This window comes from Heptranchias perlo, chromosome 7, assembly GCF_035084215.1.
Source record: "Heptranchias perlo isolate sHepPer1 chromosome 7, sHepPer1.hap1, whole genome shotgun sequence".
In the NCBI taxonomy this organism is placed as follows: Eukaryota; Metazoa; Chordata; class Chondrichthyes; order Hexanchiformes; family Hexanchidae; genus Heptranchias; species Heptranchias perlo.
Genome location: NC_090331.1, coordinates 10,353,216 through 10,374,021, shown reverse-complemented (window position 1 = coordinate 10,374,021; position 20,806 = coordinate 10,353,216). Strand labels below are relative to the sequence as shown.

General features: G+C 45.6%; 1 protein-coding gene across 2 annotated transcripts; it reads left to right on the top strand.

Annotated features, from left to right (window-relative positions):
* The first annotated feature begins 166 nt into the window (after positions 1–166).
* Positions 167–19,510, top strand: tsn (translin). 2 transcript variants are annotated; one of them, XM_067987060.1, is made up of 6 exons: positions 169–378; positions 7,558–7,651; positions 10,791–10,887; positions 13,770–13,885; positions 17,298–17,377; positions 18,841–19,131. In XM_067987060.1, the coding sequence occupies exons 1-6, from the start codon at positions 313–315 to the stop codon at positions 19,081–19,083; spliced, it is 696 nt and encodes a 231-aa protein (XP_067843161.1). In that variant the 5' UTR covers positions 169–312; the 3' UTR covers positions 19,084–19,131. The 2 variants fall into 2 exon arrangements, with proteins under 2 accessions (XP_067843162.1, XP_067843161.1); XM_067987061.1 differs by lacking the exon at positions 17,298–17,377 and having other exon boundaries at positions 167–378; positions 18,841–19,510.
* Positions 19,511–20,806: the final 1,296 nt, after the last annotated feature.

Here is a 20,806-nt window from a genome sequence, read left to right as displayed (position 1 = left end):
AAGACAGAAGAAAAACCCTATACACGAAGAACTATTTCTAGCTCTTCCGACGCCTTGTTCTGGTGTATTTCACTATGGTGATTTAAAAAAAAAAAATTAATGATGCTTATAGATTTTTTTTTTAAAAAAACAAGCAGGTTATTTTGTAGCTGCTCTTTGCGTGCGACAGGCGGAACGGAAGGACCCTCCCGACCGTCGCGTGTCTGCTGCTGGTGGCGATCTGGCGCTAAGGAGAAGCGGCTGCTTCGTGTACCGCGCTCATTCGTTGGGTTCTTGAGAGTCTTCGATTACCGGCTCCCGGCTGCGCTCGTTATGTCGGTCACGGACTTGTTCAGCGTTATTCAGACCTCCCTCGCCGCGGACCAGGATGTCAGAGAGGTGGGTTTCCATAGCAACTGAGGGGGGAGGGGGTCGCTTAATTGGCCAATATACCAACCCCCCCCCCCCAGGTAGGAATGTTTGGTTTCCATAGAAACAAGAGGGAGGGGGGAGGCACCTAATTGGCAGTAGACCCTCCCCAGGTAGGAATGTTTGGTTTCCATAGAAACAAGAGGGAGGGGGGAGGCACCTAATTGGCAGTAGACCCTCCCCAGGTAGGAATGTTTGGTTTCCATAGAAACAAGAGGGGGGGGGGGAGGCACCTAATTGGCAGTAGACCCTCCCCAGGTAGGAATGTTTGGTTTCCATAGAAACAAGAGGGGGGGGGGGGAGGCACCTAATTGGCAGTAGACCCTCCCCAGGTAGGGATATTGGGCCAGATTTTGCTGTCAGAATAACAGGGAGGTTGATGGCGCTCGCCGTTACTCATGCAGCGATCGCACAGCGACTTCGGGCGAGGGGGGCAAGACGAACGCGGGATATCCAGGAGTCGCTGTCCGAGATGGGCCGCTCCGCCGTTGGCTTCGTGAAAACGGCACCTCGCTGTCTGCCTCGCCGTTGAAATGTATTGAACGGTGTGAAGTTGCTGTGTTTGCGTGGTAGATACAAACTAAACCCGCCACAGAGAGTGAAGACTTGTCCGTTCCAGTCTAAGTATCCTTTTAAACGATGTGATGAGTGTTAACTAATGCCAAACAACCTCTAGTGCTGAAAATTAACTATTACAAGTGTGGAGTCTCATTCCTTCAGGTATTAATTGTTGTTGGAGATTTTAAAGATGTCAAATTTAATTTATTTTCTTTGTCTCCTCCCCCTTAATCCAACTTTTATTTCTCTTTGTGTACCTGATTTAACATGGAATTCACCTATCCTAATTTACACTTCCTTCTCAGTCCTTGCACTGTGAATTTCACAATCCTTCAGTCTGATTGCTAGAGGAGATACCCAGTCGCTTGCCCTGTTTCCCTCGCTGCGCCATTATCAGTAACTTGCTACGCAAAAAATTTATAAACCTAAAATGTGGAAGGGCAAGTCTCACTAACGGCAGATGCCGTAGATGCCCTGCTACAGCAAACTAGAGAGAGATGAAATCACCCAACTGAACAATAGATTCTCCCTGGTTAGGTATGGCCAGGACCCAGTGAGCTACTGCAAGCTCCTAAAGATCTACATTTATTTTATTTGCATACTTACAATCATAGAATCTTACAGCACAGAAGAAGGAGGCCATTCAGCCCATTGTGCCTATGCCGGCTCTTTGAAAGAACTATCCAATTAGTCCCAGACCCCGACTCCTTGCCCGTAGCCCTGCAATTTTTTTCTTTTCAAGTATATATCCAGTTCCCTTTTGAAAATTACTATTGAATCTGCTTCCACCACCCTTTCAGGCAGTGCATGCCATAGAAAAGATACAGCACAGAAGGGGGCCATTCGGCCCATTGTGTCCGCGCCAGCTCGAAGAACATTCCGATCCCACCTTACAGCACTTTAGGTGCAGGTCCAGGTATTTTTTTTCTATAAAAAAAAGTTGAGGGTCCCTGCCTCTACCACCAATTCAGGCAGCGAATTCCATACACCCACCACCCTCTGGGTAAAAAAGTTTTTCCTCATGTCCCCTCTAATCCTTCCGCCGATCAGCTTAAATCTATGTCCTCTAGTTCAAGAACTCTACGCTAGGGGAAACAGGTACTTCCTGTCTACTCTATCTAGGCCCCTCAAATTTTGTACACCTCAATCAAGTCTCCCCTCAGCATTCTCTGCTCCAAGGAAAACAACCCCAGGTTCAAGAAGGCAGCTCACCGCCACCTTCTCAAGGGCAATAAATGCTGGCCTTGCCAGCAACAGCCACATCCCATGAACGAATATAAAAAAAATCCAAACTCTCCTTGTAGCTGCAATTTTCAACCCCTGACAACATTCTTGTAAATCTTCTCTGCACTCTCTCCAGAGCAATTATGTCCTTCCTGTAATGCGGTGACCAGAACTGCACACAACACTCCAGCTGTGGCCTTACCAGCATTTTATACAGTTCCATCATTAAATCTCTGCTTTTGTATTTTATGATGTGGAGATGCCGGTGATGGACTGGGGTTGACAATTGTAAACAATTTTACAACACCAAGTTATAGTCCAGCAATTTTATTTTAAATTCACAAGCTTTCGGAGGCTACCTCCTTCGTCAGGTGAACGATGTGGAGATGAAATCCTCGAAATGAAGTCGCATTTATAATTCACAGAACAATGCTTGGTGATAACAGACAGTTTTTTCAACTGCCCGTTGCCAAGGCAATCAGTGTGCAGACAGACAGGTGTTACCTGTCAGGTCTCAGAATATACAAATCACCAAAAAAAACAAACAAAAAAAAAACAGCGATAGAGAGGTAGAAACATAGAAAAGACAGCAACTGACCCATTATATTAAAAACAGATAACATTTGTTCGCTGGTGGGGTAACGTGTAGCGTGACATGAACCCAAGATCCCGGTTGAGGGATCTTGGGTACCTCAGCTAATAATGGAGAGCATTCTGTGTGCCTTCTTCACATCCTTATCTACCTGTACTGCCACCTTCAGGGACCTGTGCACATGCACTCCAAGGTCTCACTTCCTCTACCTCTCAATATATCCCCATTTACTGCATATTCCCTTTTACTGTTTGCCCTCCCTAAATGCATTACCTCACACTTCTCCGGGTTGAACACCATTTGCCACTTTTCCACTCACTCCACCAACCCATTGATATCTTCTTGGAGCTATCTACAGCTATCCTCTTCACTATCAACTACATTGCCAATTTTTGTGTCGTCTGCAAATTTGCCAATCATGCCGCCTACATTCAAGTCCAAATCATTAATATAAACCATAAACAGCAAGGGACCCAACACTGAGCCCTGTGGCACACCACTGGAAACAGATTTCCATTCGCAAAGATATCCATTGACTTTTACCCTTTGTTTGCTGTTACTGAGCCAATTTTGGATCCAATTCACCACATTTCCCTGTATCTCATGGGCTTTTACCTTTCTGACCAGCCTGCCATGTGGGACCTTGTCAAATGCCTTACTAAAATCCATGTAGACAATATCCACTGCACTACCCTCATCAATCTTCCTTGTCACTGCCTCAAAGAATTCAATCAGATTTGTAAGGCATGACCTTCCCTGAACAAATCCATGCTGACTATCCCTAATTAAACCATGCCTTTCCAAGTGACAGTTTATCCTATCTCAGTATTGTTTCTAATAGTTTGCCCACCACCGAGGTAAGACTGACCGGCCTATAATTGTTCAGCCTTTCCCTCGTACCCTTTTTAAACAATAGTACTATGTTTGCAGTCTTCCAGTACCTCCCCTGTATTTAGCGAGGATTGGAAAGTGATCCTCAGAGCAGCCGCTATTTCCTCCCTGGCTTCCTTCAGTAGCCTCGGAAACAATCCATCTGGCCCTGGTGACTTATCAACTTTCAAGGATTCCAGTCCCTCTAGTACTTCCCCTCTCATTATGATTACCCTATCCAATATTTCACACCTCTCCTCTTTAACTACTACATCCGAATCATCCCTTTCCTTTGTGAATACCGAGACAAAATATTCATTTAAAACCCGACCCACATCCTCTGCTTCTACACACAAGTTACCCTTATCATCCCTGATAGGTCCCACCTTTTCCTTAGCTATCCTCTTGTTCTTAATGTACTGATAAAACATCTTTGGGTTTTCTTTAATCTTACTAGCTAATGTTTTTTCATGCCCTCTCTGCTATCCTTATTACATCATCCTTGTACTTTCTATACTCCTCTAGGCTTTCTGCAGTATTTAGTTTTCTGTGACAGTCATAAGCTTTCTTTTTCTGCGTTATCTTGCCCCGTATACTTCTAGACAACCAGGGGGCTCTAAATTTGGTAGTGCCACCTTTTTTCTTTGAGGGGACATGTCTGCATTGTACCTGTAGAATTTCATTTTATTGCCTCCCACTGATTTCTCCTCAAGTTGTTGTGTCCAGTCCACTTCTGCCAAATCACCTCTTAGTTCTGTAAGGTTTGCCTCCCCCCAATTTAAAATGTTTACTTCTGATTTAACTCTGTCCTTTTCCATAATAATGCTAAAACTAACTAAATTGTGGTCACTATCCCCAATATGGTCACCCACGTGCCCATCTTCATTTCCCAGGACTAAAATCTAGAATTGCATCCCCTCTTGTTGGGCTTGTCACGTACTGGCTAAAAAAATTCTCCTGGACACCGACCAAGAATTTTGCACCCTCTGTGCCCCTCACACTGTTTGAATCCCAGTTGATGTTAGGGTATTTGAAGTTCCCTACTATTAGTGCCCTCAGAAATTTGCCTACATACTTGTTCTTCTATCTCCCTTTCACTATTCGGGGGTCTATAGTACACTCCTAGTAGTGTGACTGCCCTTTTTTTATTTCTTAGCTCAACCCATATGGCCTCGATTGATGATCCATTTAGCATATCATCCCTTCTCACAACTGTAATTGATTCTAACTAATAATGCTACCCCCCCCACTTTTTTAAAATCACCCACTCTATCCTGCCTGACAACCCTATTTCCAGGGATATTGAGCTGCCAATTATCCCCCTCTTTAAACCAGGTTTCCATTATAGCGATGATATCATGCTGCCATGTGTCTCTGTGCCCTTAGCTCATCTGCTTTGTTTGTAATACTCCTTACATTGAAGTATATACCCTTTAACCCTGTCAAATTCTTGTGCTGAACACGATTTAACCTTTGCTTCTTTTTCCTTTGAGTCGCTAACTACGTCACTAACTGCTTTTCTACTGCCTGTTTCCTGGTCTGAATTTGTCCTATCTGTACCTGCCCTTTGGTTCCCATCTCCCTGCCATACTAGTTTAAATCTTCCCCAACAGAACTAGCAAATGCCCCAACGAAGATATTGGTCCTGCTTGGGTGCAACCCATCCAGCTTGTACAGGTCCCGCATTTCCCAGAATCGGTCCCAATGCCTCAGGAATTTACACCATCTCTCAAGCCACACATTCATCTGGTCTAGTCTCTAGCACATGGCACAGGAAGTAATCCTGAGATTACTACCTTAGAGGTCCTACTTTTTAATTTATTTCCTAACTCCCTATATACTGCTTGCAGGACCCAATCCTTTTTGTAAAAAAAACTGATGCCGTTGGTACCGATATGGACCATGACCTCTGGCTGTTCACCCTCCCCCTTCAGAATGTCCTGCAGCCACTCCATGACATCCTTGACTCCAGCACCAGGGAGGCAACATACCATCCTGGAGTCACTTCTGCAGATGCAAAAACACCTATCTGTTCCCCCTTACGATGGAATCCCCTATCACTATTGCTCTCCCATTCCTTTTCCTCCCCTCCTGTGCAGCTGAGTCACTCATGGTGCCACAGTCGTGACTCTTGCTGCATTCCCCTGATAAGCCATCTCCCCCAACAAATCCAAAGCAAAATCTGTTTGAGAAGGAGATGGCCCCAGGGGACTCCTGCTCTACCTGCCTAGTCCTTTTACTCTGCCTGGCAGTCACCCATTTCCTTTCTGCCTGCATAATCTTTACCTGCAGTGTGACCACCTCACTGAACATGCTATCCATGATAATCTCAGCATCACAGATGTTCCATAGTGAATCCACCACCAGCTCCAGCTCCAAAAATGCAGTCAGCCAGTAGCTACAGCTGGACACACTTTTTGCACACATGATCACCTGTAGTGTCCATGACTTCCACATAGCACAGGAGGAGCAGATCACAGGTGCAAGCTCTGCTGCCATGACTTGCCTTAGATTAAGCTCATTAGTTACTCCCTTTAAGAAGTTTACTCCTTTAAATTACTCTTAATTTAGAGAATGTTAACTACACTAGGGACCTTGATTCACTAAAAAACACTTCTTGCCATAACTAAATTAAGTTTAGTTTTTTTTTAAAAAAATTTAGTTTTATGTTATAAGTTACTTAGCCCACAGTCCTAAGAAAGAAAACAGAAGAGATACTCACCACCTACCTATGACATCACACTGCAGTTTTGTTGTTGCTGTGACCCACTCTCACTGTAGTGTGCTTTGCTGTCTAAACAAATGCTCTTCACTCCCCAAATTCCCAGTTTATAGATTCTGTCAATAGCTGCTACTTCATGCATTAGCAAAACCCTTCTGAATTTATGCTAGCTAGAATGCCAATCACCTGAGTCAGCCCCAGCTGACAGTAGATTACCAGTTCTAACCAGTCACCTAATTAACTAGGTGACTAACTGCCACTTCAGGCTGCTTGTTTACCACTAACTGAAAACTGCAAGTTAAGATTAAATTTAAGTTAAATGCTTGATGCCAAACTTAGTCAAATTTTACATAAAGATCAACCATTAAAAATCCCCTCATTCACCAAATTCCCAATAATAGACTCTGTCGAAACCAGACTCCGTCGATAGCTGCTACTCCGTGCTCCTTCACTCCATGCGTTAGCAAAACCCTTCTGAATTTATGCTAGATTTAGATCTAGAATTTATTCCAGATACTACTTGCTTAAACCATAGTGCAATATGCACATGTTCTGACACCATTATCCTCTTTGGACCTAATCAGTCCATGAAGTTGATTTACATTAACTTGAAAATGTTCAACTTGTCGCACAAAAAAATTCTCCTCAACTCCCCCCTGATTCTTTTGCCAATTATCTTAAATCTGTGTCCTCTGGTTACCGACCCTCTTGCCAGTGGAAACAGTTTCTCCTTATTTACTCGATCAAAAACCCCTCATAATTTTGAACACCTCTATTAAATGTCCCCTTAAACTTTGCTCTAAGGAGAACAACCCCAGTTTCTCCTAACTGAAGTCCCTCATCCCTGGTACCATTCTAGTAAATCTACTTGCCAAGTTTCAATTGACAACTTTTTTTTTCTGCTACAGTCCAACCTGATGAAAGGCCATGTTTGGAATATTGTGTGTATTGTGGGGCATCCAGAGAACTTCAGAACAGGTGACAAGGATGATTCCAGGATTTAGGAAAGATCATGCATTGAAATAGCAGCTAGCTGTGTCCTCAGGACATTTCAGTGTCATTTTTATGACACACACACACACACACTTGCTGACTAAATGGTGGATTCTGAGAGTCTCCTTTACTTTCTCTCACTATGTTGCTGTATTCACCCCATTCTCCCATTTCTGTTGATAATTTATAGGAAATAAGAAAAGTTGTTCAAGCCCTTGAACAGACGGCTCGTGAGATTCTAACCCTGCTGCAGACTGTCCATCAGACATCTGGCTTTAAAGACAGTAAGTATGAGGGAGAAAGAAATCAGTACCGTAGTACATTTTTCTGGCTGGTTGATTTTTAATTTTGTTTTTTCATTCATTTTCTGTCTTTGTATGTGTGTCTTTTTATGTCCTTCTCTCCTATTTTCTTCAGCCGGGGCTCAGTGGGTAGCACTCTCGCTTCTGAGTCAGAAGGTTGTGGGTAGCTTTCCAAAACCCTGGTTAGACCGCACCTGGAGCACTGTGAGCAGTTCTGGGCACCGGTCCTTCGGAAGGACGTATTGGCCTTGGAGGGAGTGCAGCGTAGGTTTACTAGAATGATACCCGGACTTCAAGGGTTAAGTTACGAGGAGAGATTACACAAATTGGGGTTGTATTCTCTGGAATTTAGAAGGTTAAGGGGTGATCTGATCGAAGTTTATAAGATATTAAGGGGAACGGATAGGATGGAAAGAGATAAACTATTTCTGCTGGTTGGGGATTCAAGGAGTAGGGGGCACAGTCTTAAAAATTAGAGCCAGACCTTTCAGGAGTGCGATTAGAAAACATTTCTACACACAAAGGGTGGTAGAAGTTTGGAACTCTCTTCCGCAAACGGCAATTGATACTAGCTCAATTGCTAAATTTAAATCTGAGATAGATAGCTTTTTGGCAACCAAAGGCATTAAGGGATATGGGCCAAAGACGGGTATATGGTGTTAGATCACAGATCAGCCATGATCTTATCAAATGGCGGAGCAGGCACGAGGGGCTGAATAGCCTACTCCTGTTCCTATGTTCAAATCAGGGACTTAGAACCATAGAAAAGATACAGCACAGAAGGGGGCCTTTCGGCCCATCTTGTCCACGTCGGCTCAAAGAACAACCAGGTGCCCATTCTAATCCCACCTTCCAGCACCTAGTCCATAGCCCTGAAGCTTACAGCACTTTAGATGCAGGTCCAGGTCCCTGCCTCTACCACCCTAACCCTAACCCTAACCCTAACCCTAACCCTAACCCTAACCCTAACCCTAACCCTAATTCCATACACCCACCACCTTCTAGGTAAAAAAAATTTTTCCTCATGTCCCCTCTAATCCTTCCGCCAATCAGCTTAAATCTATGTCCTCTAGTTCTTGAACTCTCCGCTAGGGGAAACGGGTACTTCCTGTCTACTCTATCTAGGACCCTCATAATTTTGTATCCTCAATCAAGTCTCCCCTCAGCCTCCTCTGCTCCAAGGAAAACAACCCCAGCCTATCCAATCTCTCCTCGTAGCTGCAATTTTCAAGCCCTGGCAACATTCTTGTAAATCTTGAGCACAACATCAATGCTGACAATCCAGTACAGTACTGAGGGAGTGCTGCACTGTCGGAGGTGCCGTCTTTCAGATGAGACGTTAAACTGAGACCCGTCTGCCCTCTCCGGTCGATGTAAAAGATCCTGTGGCGCTATTCGAAGAAGAGTAGTGGTGTTCTCCCCGGTGTCCTGGCCAACATTTATCCCTCAACTAACACCTAAAAATAGATTGCCTGGTCATTATCACATGGCTGTTTGTGGGACTTTGCTGTGCGCAAATTGGCTGCCACGTTTCCTACATTACAAGTGTGACTACACTTGAAAAGTACTTAATTGGCTGTAAAAAAACCTTTGCGAAGCCCTGAGGTCGTGTAAGCTGCTATGTAAATGCAAGTCTTTCTTTCTTTCCCGCTATTCACTACTTCACCTCCCTTGAAACAAAAAAAGTGAAAAGGGTAGGGGAATGGGGCTATATGCCTGGCTCTTTCAGAGAGTCAGCACGAGCAAGATGTGCCAAATGACCTTACATTTTGAGCCTTAACATTCTTGGTTCTATTCCATGACTCCCGCTACCCAAAAGAACAGGTTTGAGACCTTTTCGCAAGCTGGTTTCTTGCACCTGGCCACTGGGACAGCGCAACAGTGACTCGAGATGACTCTCCCTCCCCCTCAGTAGAGAACCACCAGCCTCCATTTGTTTTATGATTGTGCCCCCTTGTCCTGGACTCCCTCACCAGAGGAAATAGTTTCACTGTGTCGTGCCTATCGAATATCCATAATCATCTTAAACACCTCAATTAGATCACCCCTAAATCTTCTATACCCAATGGGAATAACACCATCACTTGCACATTCCCCTCCAAGTCACACACCATTCTGACTTGGAAATATATCGCCATTCCTTCATTGTCGCTGGGTTAAAATCCTGGACCTCCCTACCTAACAGCACTGTGGGAGACCCTTCACCACACGGATTGCAGCGGTTCAAGAAGATGGCTCACCACCACCTTCTCAAGGGCAATTAGGGATGGGCAATAAATGCCGGCTTTGCCAGTGATGCCCACATCCCATGAATGAATAAAAAAAATAAAAACCAAGTTTATGCAAACTGCCCTCATAATTTAAGCCCCGGTATCATTCTGATGAATCTGTGCTGTACTCGCTCCAAGGCCGATATATCTTTCCTGAGACTCGGTAGACCATCCCAGGTGTTAGTCGCTCTTTGTGTGATGTTTCCTGACATCAGCCCTGAACTTGTCTTTTCCCAGTTTTTACCTATGTCCCCTTGTCCTGCAGACATGGTTTAACTTAAAATAGTGCTCCTTTACTATTTTACTTCACATCATATACCTTTTAGAAGGTCCCCCCACCCCCATTTGGTGCAGAGCTTTTCTAACCTGTTGAATCACAGTCCTCTTGATAGTAGGGATCACCGCTTGGCCCACCTCTACACAGATTCCAGGGCTTGACTATTTGCCTTCTGTCATGGCGACCTGAACTGAATACATTACTCAAGAAAGAAGTTGCATTTATATAGCGCCTTTCACGACCTCAGGATGACCCAAAGTGCTTTACGACCAATGAAGCACTTTTTTGAAGTGTAGTCACTGTTGTAATGTAGGAAACGTGGCAGCTAATTTTGCGCACAGCAAGCTCCCACAAACAGCAGTGACATAAATGACCAGATCATCTGTTTTAGTGATGTTGGTTGAGGAATAAATATTGGCCCAGGACACCGGGGAGAGCTTCCCTGCTTTTCTTCGTAAGGTATGGCTTGATGGTAGTGAACTTTATATTTTATGGTTTTAGCATGATGAGACGCCCTATTAATAAAGATTTAGATCAGTCCAAGTCATTGATTATTTATTTTTGTATGTGTTAGTACCAAATAAGTGCCAGAAAGCACGGGAGCACTTTGACACCGTGAAGACGCATCTAGCAGAACTGAAGACCAAGTTCCCTGCGGACCAGTACTACAGGTTGGTGATGAAAATAAAAATTCAAGTGGTGGAAATGGAAATGGAAACAGGAGACACTGGAAATGCATAGTAAGCCCTTCACAATCTGTAAAGCGAAAAGACAGCTTAATGTTTTGGGTTAAGACCTTTCATCAGAACTGAAACATTAAACTTGAATTTATATTGTCTCTGAGAAATGTCTCGGTACATACATAACAGTGGATTAGTTTGAAGTGCAGTGACTTGTTATGTAGGGGACCCCTCTTTCCTCTTCACAGATGCTTGTAAGGAATCTTACAACACCAGGTTATAGTCCAACAATTTTATTTTAAAATCACAAGCTTTCGGAGATAATCTCCGAAAGCTTGTGATTTTCAAATAAAATTGTTGGACTATAACCTGGTGTTGTAAGATTCCTTACATTTGTCCACCCCAGTCCATCACCGGCATCTCCACATCATGGCTACTATTCACAGATGCTGGCAGACCTGATGTGCATTTCCAGCATTTTCCTGTTTCACAGCAGATTAGCGTCGTGTATTTGTGTCATTTTGTAAGGCAGTCGTGTTTCCCACGTGGAGTGCAACCCATGCACATCCACCCTCGTCACCAGGTTCATGGCATCAGTACTCAACTCCATTCAGAATAGCTCCTCCTTAAAGCAGTTCTTTATTCGTTCTCGAGGTGTGGGCGACACGGGCATGGCCGGCATTTATTGCCCATCTCCACTTGCCCCGGGAAGTTGCTGTTGGGCCTTCCCCTTGAACCGCTGTACATGTTGTGCGTTTGTGGTGAGGCTGCGGTGCTCTGGGATGTGCTCCATTAATATTATGGGGTAGATTTCAGATCGCAGGCTGCAATGTGGAAAGCATTGCGCAGTCGTGCGCCTTGTGATTCCGCCACCCGTTTTCAGCCAATTACCTTCCCTTGTTGCAAAAATTTGAACCTGGTCCTGTATGTCTCATTATGGGCAGTGCATCGACCAACTGAGCCCTCACTGGAGCCACAAGTTACCGTAGTTACTCAGATAGGCTTAAGGAGTTGGGTCTATTTACCTTAGAGCAGCGTAGCCTTGGAGGCGACCCGATTGAGATTCATAAAATAGTGAAAGGGCTGGACAGCGTTGCCTATTGATGGATTATTCCAGTTTGACAGATCGGGGAGGACCAGGGGACGTGCGTTTAAACTACGCGAGGGTAGAAATGGACTGGATGTTGGGCGGTTCTTCTTTTCCCAGAGAGTAGTGAGCCTCTGGATTACATTGCCGGCCTGCGTGGTGGGTGCTGACTCTGTAGCCTTCAAGAGGGAGCTGTTCCAGTTCAAGAACTGGGGCAGAGGTCGCATCATGTGAAAGGTAAGTGGTTTTACAAATAACACACGGTTCATGTGATCTCCTGGACTGGTTTTAATCACCTGAGGGGGTCGGAGAGGAATTTTCCAGAGTACTTTTTCCCTTAACTGGCCCAGTGGTTTTCTCTTTTGTTCGCCTTTCCCAGGAGATTACATAGCTGTGGTGGTGGGTGGGTGGGGGGATGGGAAGGGGAGGGGAGAGAGAGTGTATTTAGTCACGATGACTCGGCCATCACGAGTGTGGGGCAGGCTTGGTGGACCAGCTGGTCTTTTCCCGCCCGACGTTTTCGATGTGTGTAAATCATTTTTATTTTCCTCGACAATTTTTTCCGCTCCTCCAGGGAAGCCCGGCTGACTTCCCCTCCCGAACCCTGGGGCGCCAAGGCGAATTGTAACATTCCCATCACCAATTTGGCACATACCAAGCGTCGAGCCTGGGATCTTCCTCAGCTGTATGACTCAGCTATTCACTACAATAAACTTTGTGAGCCGTCAAAGCTCTTCCCAAAATATAAAGAATTGCAACCACTAGAGGGCATAGCAGCTTTATTGCTGTAACCTGCCTGTTAAACTGGATCTGGTGTGAGGATTTACTGCATTTTTTTTCATTCACCCCGCTAGCAAGGCCAGCATTTATTGCTCATCCCTAGTTACAACTTGCTAGGCCACGCCAGAGGGAATTTAAGGGTTAACCACGTTGGTGTGGGACTGGACTCTCATATAGGCCAGACTGGATAAGCACGGCAGGTTTCCTTCCCTAAAGGACATTAGTGAACCAGTTGAGTTTTTACGACAGCTTAGACCACACCTCTGTGAGCAGTTCTGGGCACTGCACCTTCGGAAGGACATATTGGCCTCGGAGGGAGTGCAGCGTAGGTTTACTAGAATGATACCCGGACTTCAAGGGTTAAGTTACGAGGAGAGATCACACAAATTGGGGTTGTATTCTCTGGAGTTTCGAAGGTTAAGGGGTGATCTGATCGAAGTTTATAAGATATTAAGGAGAACGGATAGGGTGGATAGAGAGAAACTATTTCCGCTGGTTGGGGATTCTAGAAGTAGGGGGCACAGTCTAAAAATTAGAGCCAGACCTTTCAGGAGCGAGATTAGAAAACATTTCTACACACAAAGGGTGGTAAGTTTGGAACTCTCTTCCGCAAACGGCAATTGATACTAGCTCAATTGCTAAATTTAAATCTGAGATAGATAGCTTTTTGGCAACCAAAGGTATTAAGGGATATGGGCCAAAGGCGGGTATATGGAGTTAGATCACAGATCAGCCATGATCTTATCAAATGGCGGAGCAGGCACGAGGGGCTGAATGGCCTACTCCTGTTCCTAGCTTCATGGTCACTTTTACTGATACCAGTTTTATATAATCGAGATTTTATTTTAAACTGAATTCAAAGTTCAATTCTTAAACTGACACGGTGGGATTTGAACTCGCGTTTTCTGGATTATTAGTCCAGTAATATACCACTGCACTGCCACGCATTGTGATGTCTTTGAGTGCAGACACAAACTCTTGTCTCATGCTGAATTTTGTTATCCAGGTTTAATGAACACTGGAGGTTCGTGCTGCAACGCCTCGTCTTCCTGGCAGCGTTCGTGGTCTATCTGGAGTCGGAAACCCTGGTGACTCGGGAAGCCGTTGCAGGAATACTAGGAGGTGCGTTACGCCCCTGTTGCCTTATTTCTGTTTTTTTGTTTTTGTTGAGCCCCTGTAGCTGTGAGACATCTCTCCTCCATAAAGCTCCTGGCCTGCATAGCGAGGACTTGGAGGTGCCTGAAGATTGGAGGGTAGCAAATGTTGTGCCTTTGTTTAAGAAGGGCGGCAGGGAAAAGCCTGGGAACTACAGACCGGTGAGCCTGACATCTGTAGTGGGTAAGTTGTTAGAGGGTATTCTGAGAGACAGGATCTACAGGCATTTGGAGAGGCAGGGACTGATTAGGAACAGTCAGCATGGTTTTGTGAGAGGAAAATCATGTCTCACGAATTTGATTGAGTTTTTTGAAGGGGTAAACCAAGAAGATAGATGAGGGCTGTGCAGTAGACGTGGTCTACATGGACTTTAGCAAAGCCTTTGACAAGGTACCGCATGGTAGGTTGTTACATAAGGTTAAATCTCACGGGATCCAAGGCGAGGTAGCCAATTGGATACAAAATTGGCTTGACGACAGAAGACAGAGGGTGGTTGTAGAGGGTTGTTTTTCAGACTGGAGACCTGTGACCAGCGGTGTGCCTCAGGGATCGGTGCTGGGTCCGCTGTTATTTGTTATTTATATTAATGATTTGGATGAGAATTTAGGAGGAATGGTTAGTAAGTTTGCAGATGACACCAAGATTGGTGGCATTGTGGACAGTGAAGAAGGTTATCTAGGATTGCAACGGGATCTTGATAAATTGGGCCAGTGGGCCGATGAATGGCAGATGGAGTTTAATTTAGATAAATGTGAGGTGATGCATCTTGGTAGATCGAATCGGACCAGGACCTACTCCGTTAATGGTAGGGCGTTGGGGAGAGTTATAGAACAAAGAGATCTAGGATTACAGGTTCATAGCTCCTTGAAAGTGGAGTCACAGGTGGATAGGGTGGTGAAGAAGGCATTCGGCATGCTTGGTTTCATTGGTCAGAACATTGAATACAGGAGTTGGGATGTCTTGTTGAAGTTGTACAAGTTGTAAGGCCACACTTGGAATACTGTGTACAGTTCTGGTCACCCTACTATAGAAAGGATATTATTAAACTAGAAAGAGTGCAGAAAAGATTTACTAGGATGCTACCGAGACTTGATGGTTTGACTTATAGGGAGAGGTTGGATAGACTGAGGACTTTTTTCCCTGGAGAGTAGGAGGTTTAGGGGTGATCTTATAGAAGTCTATAAAATAATGAGGGGCATAGACAAGGTAGATAGTCAAAATCTTTTCCCAAAGGTAGGGGAGTCTATAACGAGGGGACATAGATTTAAGGTGAGAGGGGAGAGATACAAAAGGGTCCAGAGGGGCAATTTTTTCACTCAAAGGGTGGTGAGTGTCTGGAACGAGCTGCCAGAGGCAGTAGTAGAGGCGGGTACAATTTTGTCTTTTAAAAAGCATTTGGACAGTTACATAGGTAAGATGGGTATAGAGGGATATGGGCCAAGTGCAGGCAATTGGGACTAGCTTAGTGGTATAAACTGGGCGACATGGACATGTTGGGCCGAAGGGCCTGTTTCCATGTTGTAAACTTCTATGATTCTATAATAACTTTAAGGGCCAACCATTCCCCCTCTTGTGCGTTGGTGTGCAACTATGCTCTGCCACAGAGCTGTAGGGTGTGGACATTCCCTTGTGTGATAGGAGAAGGGAGGCTCAGCACGTCCCCGAAAGGAATTAATTCATCATGTGGGTTCCAGTCCCCCTTTTACCCACGTTTGCTGTACTGCTGTGCTTTATAACCTACATTTGCATTGTATTAAGTATCGTGCGAGGTGGCCCAGGTAATTGGTCAGCCCAGTGCACGCATTACACGTTCTGTCCTTTTCCTCCCTCCTTCTCTTGGCGGCGATGGCTCGTGCTGGTGTACAGTTTCGTGGATGGTGGCCTGGCTTTCGCTGCAAAGGCCGTTTGTCACGAGCAAACCTTTGACGGCGAGTGTCGATGGGATCTGCTGTCACGGGCTGGGGGGGCGGGGGTGTGTCACAGCTCCATCCGGTCCTGTCCTCGCCCTCACGCCCATACTCTCTGGGCAGCGGAGAACCCTGAGCGCTGAGACAACCCTACAGCTGCAGATCAGATACCTCGGCACAGACTGTGACTGGAACCTGGCTCTGTCCAGTGTACTCACCGACTGATCCGTCAGTGAAACGCAATGTATTTTTTAAACTATACCTTTAATGGCAGATGAAACTTAATGCAGAGAAGTGTGAAGTCATATAGGAAGAATGAGGAGAAGCAATATAAATTAAATGGTACAATTTTAAAAGGGGTGCAGGAACAGAGAGACCTGGGGTTTTATGTACGCAAATCTTTGAAGATGGCAGGACAAGTTGAGAAGGCTGTTTTTAAAAAAAAAAAGCATATGGAATATGCTGGGCTTTATAAATAGAGGCACAGAGTACAAAAGCAAGGAGGTTATGCTAAACCTTTGTTAAACACTGGTTAAGCCTCAGCTGGAGTATTGTGGCCAGTTCTGGGCACCTGACTTTATACTTTCTTATTTCCTACAAATATCAACAGAAATAGGAGAATGGGGTGAATTCATCAACATAGTGAGAGAAAGAAAGGGAGACTCTCAGAATCCACTATTTAGTCAGCAACTCTGTGTGTGTGTGTACCTGTGCGTGTGTGCGTGATAAAAATGACACTGAAATGTCCTGAGGACACGGCCAGCTGCTATTTCAATGCATGATGTTTCCTAAATCCTGGAATCATCCTTGTCACCTGCTCTGAAGTTCTCTGGATGCCCCACATTACACACAATATTCCAAACATGGCCTTTCATCAGGTTGGACTGCAGCAGAAAAAAAAGTTGTCAATTGAAACTTGGCAAGTAGATTTACTAGAATGGTACCAGGGATGAGGGACTTCAGTTAGGTGGAGAGACTGGAGAAACTGGGACTGTTCTCCTTAGAGCAGAGAAGGTTAAGGGGAGATTCAACAGAGGTGTTCAAAATTATGAAGGGTTTTGATGGAGTAACTTACCCTGGCAGGAGGGTCGGTAATCAGAGGACACAGATTTAAGATAATTGGCAAAAGAACCAGGGGAGAGTTGAGGAGAATTTTTTTTACTCAGCGAGTTGATATGATCTGGAATGCACTGCCTGAAAGGGCGGTGGAAGCAGATTAAATAATAACTTTCAAAAGGGATTTGGATAAATACTTGAAAAGGAAAAATTTGCAGGGCTATGGGCAAAGAGCAGGGGGAGTGGGACTAATTGGATAGCTCTTTCAAAGAGCCAGCACAGGCATGGTGGGCTGAATGGCCTCCTTCTGTGCTCTATGATTCTATGAATTGTGAGTTATTTGCATGTACTGTTTAATTACTGACGGTAGAATTGCCATTCCTAATTCTAACTTTTTTTGGGGGGGGGAAATGCAGTTGAAGTGCACCGAGACAAAGGATTTCATCTCGATATCGAGGACTATCTTTCAGGACTGCTGATCCTTGCTAATGAACTGGTAAGACATAGTAACGAATGACAGAATGCACGTAAAGGCAGACGGACCTGTAGAGTAAATTACAGCACTGCTCGTGGGATTTAACATTTACGCAGCTCACTGAGGGGCTGAGATATCTTGTACTTTTAAAATATTTAATTCTCGGGATGTGGGCGTCGCTGGCGAGGCCAGCATTTATTGCCCACCCCTAATTGCCCTTGAGAAGGTGGTGGGGAGCTGCCTTCTGGAACCGCTACAGACCCTGTGGAGAAGGTTCTCCCACAGTGCTGTTAGGAAGGGAGTTCTAAGATTTTGACCCAGCGACGATGAAGAAACGGCCGATATATGTCCAAGTCGAGCTGATGTGTGACTTGGAGGTGATGGCGTTCTCATGCACCTGCTGCCCTTGTCCTTCTCAGTGGTGGAGGTCACGGGTTTGGGAGATGTAATAGTGATCTCCACAAAATTTCTATATGCAAACCATCTAAATCCCATGATTAAACTACAACCTGTAACTCATGCCTGGGTATCTGCTTTTCTGTCGGTAAATCATCCCAACCCCCTCAAGTCAGATTCCAGTCCATTACTCACTCATGGGATCTATTAATCTATAATTGAACCATCCAAATTGGATCACAACGCAGTAAGCTCACTGAGGTCACTCTTCATTTTTACTGTGTTGAGTCTTGCCGACAAGCACTGCCAATATTTGCATGTGAATTATTGTTCTGTAGGTCACCGTGTGGCCCAGGAGGCTTATCCAGAATGTAGCTGAGCCACATGGATTAGGGTTTGATTCCTGCTGTATATGCACTTAGGCAATCTTAGTAGAGGGGGGCAGGGGGGAGGTCTTAATTGGCTTTGGTGCCCCTGGGTTAGGGAGAGGAAACTCAGCCAAGGTTCCAACTCCTGACCGCTATCCAAAGACCCCTACTGTGTGAGGGCAGGACTGGCTTGTGTTGTGATGTCTCCCCTTAATGAATCGCCTGCCGATATTCACTGCTTAGAATCGCGCATGAGCAATGGCCGCGCAACACGGAACCGGAGGCCAGCTGATGCCCTCGCCTCCCTCTCTCTCCCCTCCACTCCTCGTTTCCCCCTCACCTCCCTCTCTCTCCCCTCCGCTCCTCGCTTCCCCCCTCCACTCCTCGCTTCCCCCCTCCACTCCTCGCTTCCCCCCTCCACTCCTCGCTTCCCCCCTCCACTCCTCGCTTCCCCCCTCTCCAACCCCTCCCCCTTTTTAGAACTCTCCCCATTTTTAAATCCCTGGAACAGTAACCCAGCTAGAAGTCAACTCCTTCGGGGGGTGGGGGGGGAGAATTTTGCGCGGGGGGGAGGCGGGTTGCGGGGAGAGAAGTGCTAGGGGCTGCGGACACAGGAGAGGAGGATCATTGGAGGGGCAACAAAATGGGTTTGGAAACGTGAGATTGGCACCTTTTGTAATAACGCAGCGTTTCCCGTTCTCTTCCTGCACGTGGGGTTAGTCGAGGCTGGCCCTGAACAGCGTCACCGCTGGCGATTACTCCCGGCCCCTCCGAATCTCCTCCTTTATCAACGAGCTGGATTCCGGATTCCGCCTGCTCAACCTGAAGAACGACTCATTGCGGAAGCGCTACGATGGCCTAAAGTACGACGTCAAAAAGATAGAGGAGGTGGTGTACGACCTGTCGATACGGGGGCTCGGGAGGGGAGACGAACCCACCGAGGGCAAGGTGGCAGGAAAATAACTTTCGGGAGCTGGGGGAGGGAGGGGAGGGGAGGGGAGGGGAGGGGTGGGGAGGTAATTTGGTTATTGATGGACATTGTTTGTGGTGTGACCATCATGTTGGAGATGGGAAAGATGTTGGTTACTCCGTGACTCTGGCGTACGGCAAAGGGAGTGAAATTATTCCACACTTCCTGGAGCTGGAGCCCTTGAGTTTAAAAAGGTTTCATTTTCCTCCGTGGAACGCTCAGTGTTAAGGGAGTTGTTGTGCAGCCTTTTTTTTTTAAAAAGAGAGCAAAACGACGACTGTGGTCTTTAAAAGTGCTGAGCTTTCCTGGAAATGCACAGTTCATCCCACCCTCTCCACTACAGTAGAGCTCGATTAGAGTCATTTAACATCAGATTAGCTTTTCATGTGCTGCAAATGGAATAAACCAAATGTAGAGGCGTGTTTGTGGTTTTATTTTTTGGGGGTGGGGGAAGGAAAGAAGATTTGGGATTTGGATTCTGATCCAGTCTGAAGACTGGGAAGTCCTGGAGGATCCTGAAGATAGTCAAGTGAATGGAAACGGGTAAGTCCAGAATATCACTTTTAAATTCGATTGCAAGAGTAGGACATGTGGCTTTGGGTTCAAACTCGTTTTTTTTTAAAAATCAAATTTTGCACTGATAATTTTTCTTCACAACAAAGAGTGATCAATACATGGATTGATCGTACAGATAGAGTAGTGGAGGCAAAAACCCTGGAATTATTTGAGGAACAGTTAGGTGCTGTAATGAGGGGTCGTGTAGGGTTTTCCAGGCTGGTTGCAGTACAGTGGGCCAAATGGCTTTCTTGACTATCTTGTGGTCTTGTGACTGTACAGTAACCAGGACCAGGGTGGCGGTGTTCCACCATAAGGTGGTAATGCACTTCCACAAACTGATTTTCAGTCATATTTATTTCCACACTTACCCTCTTTGGGCCCCTCTCTTCCGCCCTCCCTATTTTCTCCCCTCTAGATGCTGACTCATGCCCACCTATAGTTCCAACTGTGCCAGCTGGCCTGCCACCGCCTCACCCCAGGTCCCCCACCTTTTGCGTGTGATCCTAGACAATGAGTTATCATTAAATGATATAGCACAGGAGGAGACCGTTCGGCCCTTCGTGCCTGTGCCGGCTCTCTGAAAGAGCTATCCAATTAGTCCCACTCTTTCCCCATAACCCTGCAAATTTTTCCTTTTTAAGTATTTATCCAATTCCCTTTCGAAGGTCACCATTGAATCTGCTTCCACTGCCCTTTCAGGCCATGCATTCCAGATCATCACAACAACTCACGTTAAAAAAAAGTCTCCTTATTTTAAAACTCTGTCCTCTGGTTACTGACCCTCCTGCCAGTGGAAACAGTTTCTCCCTATCTGCTCTTATCAAAACCCTACACAACTTTGAACACCTCTATTAAATCTCTCCTTAACCTTCTCTGCTGTAAGGAGAACAATCTCAGCTCCTCCAGTCTCTCCACGCAACTGATGTCCCTCATCCTTTCATAGAATCATAGAATCATAGAAGTTACAACATGGAAACAGGCCCTTCGGCCCAACATGTCCATGTCGCCCAGTTTATACCACTAAGCTAGTCCCAATTGCCTGCACTTGGCCCATATCCCTCTATACCCATCTTACCCATGTAACTGTCCAAATGCTTTTTAAAAGACAAAATTGTACCCGCCTCTACTACTGCCTCTGGCAGCTCGTTCCAGACACTC